The sequence below is a fragment of the Carlito syrichta genome, unplaced genomic scaffold (assembly GCF_000164805.1).
Source record: "Carlito syrichta isolate Samal-C Ts95f unplaced genomic scaffold, Tarsius_syrichta-2.0.1 Scaffold306949, whole genome shotgun sequence".
NCBI classification, from domain to species: domain Eukaryota; kingdom Metazoa; phylum Chordata; class Mammalia; order Primates; family Tarsiidae; genus Carlito; species Carlito syrichta.
This window is the reverse complement of record NW_007251045.1, coordinates 728,595-739,022: the sequence shown is the minus strand read 5'-3', so window position 1 is coordinate 739,022 and position 10,428 is coordinate 728,595. Positions and strand designations below refer to the sequence as shown.

General features: G+C 47.1%; 1 protein-coding gene across 1 annotated transcript in view; it reads left to right on the top strand.

Annotated features, from left to right (window-relative positions):
- The window catches only part of SEZ6L (seizure related 6 homolog like), an 88,214-nt gene that overhangs the window by 45,544 nt on the left and 32,242 nt on the right, over positions 1–10,428 (top strand). Inside the window, 3 exon segments of the mRNA XM_008063600.2 lie at positions 213–409; positions 5,183–5,377; positions 9,692–9,883. Of these exon segments, the coding sequence (XP_008061791.2) occupies positions 213–409; positions 5,183–5,377; positions 9,692–9,883 (584 nt within the window).

Here is a 10,428-nt window from a genome sequence, read left to right as displayed (position 1 = left end):
ACATATGGCACTCTGTTCTTTGTTTCTGTGATAGATCACTGAGTATGATCAACTCTAAATCCATCCAAGCTGCTGCAAAGTCCATGTGTTTGTCCTTCTTTGTGGCTGTGTAATATTCCATTGTGTCTATGTACCACATTTTCTTTATCCAGTCCAGCTTCAACGGGCAGCCTGGTTTCATGTGACTCTCCCTCTTCTCTCTGCCCTCCAAGCCTGAACTTGAGCAGTAGCGACATCTTGACCATCTACGATGGCGACGAGACCACACCCCACGTCCTGGGGCAGTACCTGGGGAACAGCGGCCCCCAGAAGCTATACTCCTCCACGCCAGACCTGACCATCCAGTTCCACTCTGACCCGGCCGGCCTCATCTTTGGCAAGGGCCAGGGATTCATCATGAACTACATAGGTGAGTGTCTCATCTGGACAATGTTTTTGTATGTGTTCAGATGCAGGCGAAGATGGCTTCTTCTAGATATGTCTGTCTGGAGGTTTTGTGCTGTACTTGTCTTCTAATATATTCGTGTAGTTAATGTCTATAGTTGTTAAGAGCCTGGGCTTTCTGGTCAGGAGGAGCAGAGTTCGAGTCCTAATGCTGTCATCGATGTTTTTGTGACCTCAGACACGTCATGACCCCCTCTGAGCCTTCTTTTCTGTCATCTGTAGCATGGGCATAGTCACGCCTACACCACAGAGTCGACACCAGGATTGAGTAGACCACACCTTGTAACTTATGCTTCGTTGTGTTTCCTTTGTGGTCAGCTGAGAGTTTGTCTATATCATTCGCACACTCCTCGCCTCTTGCCTGAATGGAAGCTCAGCTCTCCTCTAAAAACCTATTTTTCCCAGTAGCCCCATGAGCAGGAACCTTTTTTCTCTCCCACCTCACATACTTCAGGACCTATAGATGCAAGAGATGTCCTTCTTGATCCTCAGTGTGGCTGCAAAACCATTTCTCTCCTGCTCATCTTAAAACAAAACAGGCAAACCACAACAACAAAAAAGACCTGCTATTCAATTCAAGCTGGGTGCCCGCACTGCCATACCCCTGCTCACGCCTTCACCCACCCTCACCCTTCTGTGCTCAGCCCCCATCCTGGGACTCCCTCTCATTCGCCGTTAGCTCCACCACCCAGCCCTGCTCAACGTTCACCCCTGGAGGGTCCCAGGCTGTGTCCTCCTCTATCTCCTGGTTCACTCCTTCCATGCCTTCATCCAGCACCATGGTTCTTGTTTTGTCTTTGTTTTTGTTTTTGAGTTGCCCAGGCTGGAGTGCAGTGGCCTGATCATGGCTCGCTGCAACCTCAACCTCCTGAGTTCAGGCGATCCTTCTGCCTCAGCCTCCCAAGTAGCTGGGACTACAGGTGCACACTACCATGCTCAGCTAAATTTTTTATTTTTTATAGAGACACGGTCTCACTGTATTGTCCAGGCTGTCTCAAACTCCTAGGCTCAAGCAATCCTCCTGCCTCGACCTCCCATAGTGCTAGGATTACAGGTATGAGCCATCACACACAGCCAGGCTGAAGTCTTGCTTTTTTATTTCCAGCTGGTGAACATTTTTCATCCCTGCCTGCTACATGTCCACCTCTCCAAGAGGCTAACACAAGTATTGATCTTCTTTTTTATGTTTCTCAGGGGCCTTTTTCCCTTTGATTGTGCTGCTAAATATCTTCAGAGTGTTATTGCTACTGTTTTCCATGGGTTCCCCACTCTTTCCTGGGCAGTATCCTGGGCTTCAGGGCATAATTCATCATGGCTGTCCAGGTGATGTGCCATCCAGAGTCTCCTGCCTTTGGGGGAGGGGGCGTTTCTGGTGGCTTGGCTTCAGTCTCTCCCCTTAGACGTCCCCTTCCTCTCTGCTGAAAGATGTCCATCTTCCTAAACGTCATTCAGCTTGATGGCAAAAATCCGACTCTACCCAAGGCTGATCAAGGTTAACCAGAAGGTCTGGCCAGTGGTCCATTTGGCAGCATCTTGAAGAAGAGGTATTCTTGTTCACTGAACTTGAAACTTAGATTTATGTGGCAATTTACAGCTGGCAAGCACTTTTGCAATGTTACTTTCTTTCGTCTTCAAATGCATCCTCTCCATTTTCCAGAGAGTTTGGTTCACAAAAAATCTCTTGATATCTTCTTTATGCAAGGCTCTGCCCTAGCCTCCAGGATATAGGAATGAACAGACTCCACTCCCACCCTTGAGCCTGCTAGGGAAATAGGCAAGGCAGTGCCATGGCAGACACTGTCAGGAGACCTGCTGATGTGTGGGAGGAGTAAAGGCAGGACCACAGAGAATGCTTCCCAGGGATACATGGCCTAGCTAATCCAGGTAATGAAAAAAGAGAGAGCAATTCCCATTTGTTATTTCTGTTAGAGAAACATGCAGTTAGTTTTACAAGGATGGCAAGTGGACCGCTGCATTTCATCTTGATGCCAATCAATTCTTTGTGACTACTTATGTTGAAGACTATGTAGAAAAGAACTCAGAGAATTCATGCCTGATGTCAACAGGGAAAAAAACACCATGACTGATTAGTGATGCCTGCCATGGGCACAGGAGAAGTATTTGCTATCTTGGGTCTAGATTTTATCATATATAGATGCAACTCCCATTCCGTGGAGGAATCAGATGGCAGGGTAAGGGGTTTCTGTTGTCATCTAGAGAATTCTGAAGCTCCTATATTGACCTACAGGCCTAAACTCAGCTCTGTAAAGTAGCTGAGGTTTACCTGCTATGGCTGCAGCCAGAGCCTCCCATAGACTCTGAACCTTCATGGCCAGATCTTTTCAGGACCTCCCCTTATGGTGCTTGGCAAAAATGCAGGTTCCTGCATCAGGGTCTCCGGAGTACAGTCAGAGAACTGAAGAGCAGGAAGGCTAAGTGACTTAGCCAAGGCCACCCCATTAGCAAACAGTGGGGACAAGATTGAAGCCAAGTCTGTGTGACACGGTGGCAGCAACTGAGTAATTACAAATACTACGAGTGCCACAAAGGAGACAGGAGGTATCATGGGAGTGTGCAGCCAACTCGGTTCAAATTGAGAAGTCAGACATGCAAACCTTTCTTGGTCTTAGCGCACTGGGCACAGGCAGACCATATTTCCAGTGTTTGCTCCCATCCCCCCCTTCCTCCCTCGTCTGAACGCTTTTGCAGCTGGGTCCCAAATCCAGGGCTTGGCTGATTTTTCAAAAGTCTAAAAATAGAGGCCCCTGTCCCCCACCAACCAATGCTAGAAACCATTTCCCTACCCCTTCTTCTTGCAGACACCCATGAGATCTCCTTTCCTCAAATAAAAATCGTGATGAAATCCCAGGAAAAGCCATTGCCTGCTTCTCAGAATGACTTTCCTGCAGACAGTGGAGGTGCTTTGCTTTCCCCAGAAGCACATAAGAATGGCAAATTAATTATACAACATAATTAGCTCTCTCCTCCAAATCTGTGCAGTGGGCACTTGGAAGCAAGAATAGTAATAGTGGGCTTTGGATTGCTACCTTAGTAACAAGAGTCTGTAGGAGGGACACAGAATTATTCCAGGGAAAAACTCGGTGATAGGCTGCAGGAAGCACCTTCTGGAGTATGGTTGATGTGCCCTGATGATATCAATGTGATCTGCAGAATGCATCCACAATTATTTTTATGGATAACTATCTTGGCCTGGTACGGTGGCTCACACCTGTAATCTCAGCACTTTGGGAGGCTGAAGCAGGAAGACTGCTTGAACCCAAGGGCTTGAGACCTGCTTAGGCAACAGAGTGAGACCTCATCTCTACAAAACATTAAAAAATTAGCTGGGTGTGGTGGTGTGTGCCTGTAGTCCCAGCTACTTTGGAGGCTGAGGTAGGAGGATCACGAGCCTAAGAGGTCAAGGCTGTGGTGAGGTGTGACTGTGCCACTATGCTCCAACCTGGACAACAGAGTAAGAGCACAACTCAAAAAAAATGTTTATCTTATTGTGTATTAAATTGCATATATTACGAATTCACCAAATCTGTGGATCTATAGAGACTAAAAATGAGGCTGAGTGCATTAGTTACCTATTACCGTGTCATAAATTACACCCAAACTAGCAATAAACATGTATTATCTCACAGTTTCTGGGGGCCAGGAATTCAGGAGCAGTACTTGCTGGGTGGTTGTGTCCTGGGGTCTCTCATGAGGTTGCAGTCAAGATGTCAGGCTGGGCTGCAGACATCTGAAGCTCTCTGACTGGTGCCGGAGGACAGCTTCCAAATGGCTCACACATGCAGCTGGCAAGGCAATGTCAATTGTTGACAGTAGGTCTCAGTTTCTCTCTACAAAGATCTCTCCAAGGCCAGGCGTGGTGGCTCACACTTGTAATCCCAGCACTTTGGGAGGCCAAGGCAGAAGCATCGCTTGAAGCCAGGTGTTCAAGGCCAACCTGAGCAACACAGTGAGAAAAAAAAATTAAAAATTAGTTGAGTGCAGCAGTGCACGCCTGTAGTCCCAGCCACTCAGGAAGTTGAGGCAGGAGGATCACTTGAGCCCAGGAGGTGGAGGCTGTGGTGAACCATGATGTTGCCACTGCACTCCAGCCTGGACCACGGAGTGAGACTCTGACTCAAAAAGAAAAAAAAAGAAAGGACCTCTCAAGAGAGCTGCTTGAGCCTCCTTGCAACTGCTTGAGCCTCCTTACAACATGGCAGCTGCTTCCTCCAGACCAAGGAATCAGAGAGGGAGCAGGAGAGAGCTTCGATGTTGTTTACCATCTGGCCTTGCAAGCCACCCAGCGTCACTTCTGCGAGCGCCTGCGGGGACCACACAAGAGTGTAAATTCAGGAGGTGAGAGTTACTGGGGACAGCGTGCAAGCAACTACCACCGTGAGTCCGCAGGGTTAGGATGATTCCCTCATGAAGGATGAGGAACTGCAGTCCCACACTGCTGGAACTGGCAGAGTTTGCATTCTATCTGACTCTCCATCCTGAATGGGTTCTGTGAAACCAAGAGAATGTGTGGTATGTTCAGTGGCCTATAGAGAGAGGTAGCTGTGTAACCTCACCAGAGAAGAGTTCTGGGCCATTTAAGGGACTGCAGAAGTATGTTACCTATTTCTGGAGGCTTTTTCATCTACTTGCTTTTTCTTCTAGCATTCATAAAGGAACAGCTAAACCAAAAGCCCACCTCTCCATCTAAGGATGGTATCTGTTTGTTTGTTTTTTAAAGAGGTGTCAAGGAATGACTCCTGCTCAGATTTGCCCGAGATCCAGAATGGCTGGAAAACCACTTCTCACACGGAGCTTGTGAGGGGGGCCAGAATCACCTACCAGTGTGACCCCGGCTATGACATCGTAGGGAGCGACACCCTCACCTGCCAGTGGGACCTCAGCTGGAGCAGCGACCCCCCATTTTGTGAGAAAAGTAAGAGTTGTTTCCTTTCTCTAGGTACCTGAGGCAAATTCCTCCCAGGAGTATTTTATAGATGGATGAAGGGAGGTTGTTTGATGCAGTGTCTGGCTTCCCCCACCCTCGCTACCGATTCATTGATGTTGCTCACAAATATCATTTTGTAACCCCCAAGGTGATCTCAGGCATAGGTGCATTCAGAAGTCTCACAGGTAATGTAAATGAATGAAATAAACTAGGTGTGAGACAATAGGGAGTGGTGTGGACTGCAGTGAATGGGAGTGTATGTAGCCTGAATAAAAACAACATTCAAATTTAGATTTTTAAAATACCTATAGTAGCCAAGCAAAACAAGACAAATTTGGGACCCCCCAATTCTAAACCCCTAAAACAGGTCTCTCCTTCAGAGAGCATCACCCCAGCTTCCTGGTCCCTTCTGCCCGCTCTCTGTTTCTCCTCCCCCAGAAGTGTGAGCCAGCTACTTGGCAGTTGCTGAGCCTGGTGTCTTAAAAAGCAGCAGGCAAAGGGAGTGCTTCTGGTTTCTACACTGATGGCTTACTAGAGGGGAAAGAGCCAGATTTGGAAGGGTTCTTCCCCCAGCTATTGCTTCCCACCTCCTGAATGAAGCTGCTGTCCCCAGCCCTCTGGCAGGGAATTCTTGGTGCTACTTTGGTAGACCTGTTCACTGAGACTTGAGTACCACCCACACAATAAGAAATGCTCAGGGTACTATTCACGATAGCAAAAACATGTAACCAACCCAGATGCCCATCGAATGTGGACTGGAGGAAGAAAATGTAGAACATACACATGATGGAGTATTACACAGCCCGAAAAGAGTCTTCGCAGCAACTTGTCTGTAGTTGGAGACCATCACACTGATGAACCATCACAAAACAAAGAACTGAATCCCTCATGTTCTCACTCATAAGTGGGCCCTGAACATTGGTCACACGAGCACAGGGAGGGATCCACAGTTGCTGGACACTGTGAGGGGAGGGAAGGGGGAGGAGGGCGGGGGCACGTGACAACACAGAGGGTACCTGGTCCACTACCAGGGAAGTGAGGGCCACCTAGAAGCCCAAACTTCGCCTGGATGTAGCCTAGTCATGCAGTAAACCCTCACTTGTACCCCCACAACTCCATAATAAATAAATAAGTTATTTTTTTTAAAAAAGAAAGTGCTAAGAAAGCTCAGTGTTAAAAGAAAAAGATAGTGTCAGGGAAGGGGTATGAAGTTTGCCTACAGTTCCTATCACAAATCTTCAACACCAAAGAAAGTTAATTATAATTGTGAGAAATGTGAAATAACTCAAAGAGTCACAAAATTAGCTATGTAAACAGCTCTATGTGGTCTGCAACAGTATATGGTGTGTGTGTGTGTGTGTGTGTGTGTGTGTGTGTGTGTGTGTGTGTGTGTGATGATAGCAAATTAAAACAGGGAGGAGCACGACTCATCACTTCATTGAAGTGTTATTTATTACTTAAACATTTTAAGGGATTAGAAGGGACAAACAGCCAGGTGTGGTGACTTACACCTGTCATCCCAGCACTTTGGGAGGCTAAGGCAGGAAGATCACTTGAGCCTAGGAGTTCGAGACCAGCCTGGGCAACATAGCGAGACCTCATTTCTACAAAACATCAAAAAATTAGCTGGGCGTGTTGGTATATGCTTGTAGTCCCAGCTCCTTGGAGGGCTGAGGTGGGATGATTGCTTGAGTACAGGAGGTCCAGGCTGCAATAAGCCTGAGTGACAGCGAGACCCTGGCTTAAAAAAAAATAAAGAAGGGACATAACCAGGAAGTCTTCTCACCCGCCTCAATTTTTGCCAAGACAAAGCCCAAATGAGAGCAAATGCATGCATACAGGGCCCCTTCCATGTATGGGTGTTCATGTTCCCATGCTGGGTCCCTCCCTCATTCTCCATCCAAGACAGAGGAGACCACCAAACTGCCTCTGTTGTTTTCTCTTCTGATAAAATGAGGTCGGCAGAATCCCTTGGAACAATGGGTCTCCCCTAGAGGTCACTGAATGTCATTAACACCTTTCATTGGCTAAACTACTCTCTTGACATTGAGATGTATACAGCCATGTCTTCAAATTACGTTGGTAACAATGCTGCCTTATAGTACTTAACTGTAGTAAAATTACAAAGCAGAAAGTGAAAATCCTTTGTGAACTTACTCTTTAAAAATGATGCTGCTTTTAAAAGTTTGTTCTTGGCTGGATAAAGAAAATGTGGTATATACCGCGGGTGCCAAAAATATATATATACACATTTTAGGAAAGAAAAAAACTGTATTCAAATTGTAAGAATATACAGATAACAAAAGATGAATACAAGTCACGCTTGATTTCTGCAGTTACAAGAGGAGCTCGAAGTGGTTACCATCAGCATCCAGACACTTCTGCTTATGGCGAACTAAAAGTAATACAGGGACAGCATCTCTTAAAATGGGTATACATTTTTTGGCACCCTCGGTATACACCATGGAACGCTATGCAACCATAAAAAAGAATAAGATCATGTCCTTTGCAGCACCATGGATGGACCTGGAGGTCATTACCCTAAACGGCCTAACTTAGAAACAGAAAATAAACACCACCTTCTCTCACTCATAAGTGGGAGCTAAACAATGGGCACATGGACACAAAGACGGAGATGAGAGACACTGGGGACTCCAAAAGGCAGGAGGATGGGGGGCAGGCGGCAAGGGCTGATACAATGGATACAATGTTCATTCTCTGGATAATGGGTAAGGAAGGCCAATCCCCATCCAACATACCCATGCAACAAACATGAACTTGTACCCCTTGAATCTTTTTTTGTTTGTTTGTTTTGAATCGGAGTCTCACTCTGTCATCCAGGCTGGAGTGCAGTGGCTCGCTGCTCACAGCCACTGCAGCCTCGACCTGCTGGGCTCAGGCGATCCTTCCTCCTCAGCCTTCCAAGTAGCCAGAACTAGAGGCACCCACTACCACGCCCAGCTAATTTTTTGATTTATTGTAGAGGCGAGACCTCACCAAGTTGACTGGGCTGGTCTCAGTACCCCTGGACTCAGGCAATCCTCTTGCCTCCACCTCCCAAAGTGCTGTGATTACAGGCTTGAGCCACCACACCCAGCCTACCCCTTGAATCTTAAAAAAAAAGTGTATTCTATATTTTTCCAATTGTGTGTACACACACATTCATACACACATCACATGTTACACACAGACATATATGTATGTGTGGGTACATTTACAGGCTATAGGCAGAGATATTGAACCATTAACGAATCCATTCTTTTTTTTTCTTTGAGTCAGGATCTCACTCTGTTGCCCAGACTGGAGTGCAGTGGCATGATCACAACTCACCACTGTAGCCTCGACCTCCTGGGTTTAGGTGATCCTTCCAGCTTAGTCTCCCGAGTAGCTAAGACAACAGGCGCACACCACCATGCCTTGCTATTTTCTTTTTATTTTGTATTTTTTTTACTTTAAAGATGTGGGGTCCAATTCAGGGTTAGGTAGACAAATGTTCATTATGCAGGTACCCTTGTTGATGAGGTGTGCCCTTCCCTCCTGGCAGTTTCCCTCAACTGCCAATCCTACCCCCTCTCCCCTGGCAGTTTCTCACTACTGAATTTTTTTTAAACAGAGATGAGGTCTCGCTTTGTTGCCCAGGCTGGTCTTGAACTCCTGGGCTCTAGCAGTCCTCCCACCTTAGCCTCCCAAAGTGCTGGGATTATAGGCGTGAGACACTATGCCTGGTCGGGGCCCATTCTTACAAACGCCCTGTAACTGCTTTCTGTTTTTCAACTCAGAAAGACAGATATCTTTTCATATCATGAGTGTCCACTTTATTCTTGTTTAATTGGTTTATTGTTTTCCTTTTATCTATATTGATTTTTTAATTTAAGAATTAATGGATGCTTGTTTTACTACATTCAAGCACTACAAAGAAGGCTGTGAAGGCTTCCCATCATTTTGTCCTCTTTAGTGGTTGCTCAGGACTTGGTGGAACGACCATTCCATGAGCTTTATCTCCTCCCTTGTTAAAGCATTTTCTGGTAGAGGATTTATTTGCAGGTCCTCTTTTTCACCACCACACTTAGGTATTTGGGTCCTGATGCAAATTATTTGGGCAAATGCCTAAAAGAACCATTAACGGCGAGTCTATTTCCTCCTGGCCTATTCTCCAGCCACCTCTAGTGAGCAAAAGATGCATTATCTTCCCAAAGAGAAAACAACTGAAGGAAGGGGTCTAGAGAATTCTGTAATTCTCAGCAAGCCCGTGCCCCTTGCGCGCTCTGACGCCCCCTTGTGGTCTGATCTCGTCCCACGTAGTCATGTACTGCACCGACCCGGGAGAGGTGGAGCACTCCACCCGCCTGATTTCGGACCCTGTGCTGCTGGTGGGGACCACCATCCAATACACCTGCAACCCCGGTTTTGTGCTCGAGGGGAGCTCTCTTCTGACCTGCTACAGTCGCGAAACGGGCACTCCCATCTGGACGTCTCGGCTCCCCCACTGTGTTTGTGAGTCCTGCTGGTTGACTTGGGCTGGGCTGCTGGGAGGGCCCTTCCACCGAGGGGGGGCTTTGGTGATCGTGACCGCCACACTACGACAGCCGACGTGGATTGGGAGCACGTGTATTTTAACACTTACGGTAAATTCATCGTGCATTGTGCTCAGTCCTCTATCAAATATCCCTCTTTCTTCCTCAAGTAGCCCTGGGAGCATGGTATCATTGTCTTCATTTTAAGAAGAGGATACTCAGTTCAGAGAGGTGAAGTCATTGCCACAGGTCACACAGTTCTTTCCCAGTAGATGCCTGGTGGTGCAAACCTAGACCTTTATAAAAGCTCCCCAGGAATAACCATGTCCAGCCAGAACTCCCAGCCATGGCTTTAAAAAAAAGCATAAGGTGGATTGCCTGAGCCCGCGGGTTCGTGACCCGCCTGGGCAGCGAGACCTCATCTCTACAATAAATCAAAAAATCAGCCGGGCATGGTAGCGCATGCCTGTAATTCCGGCTACTTGGAAGGCTGAGGTGGAAGGATCACTGGAGCCCAGCAGGTCA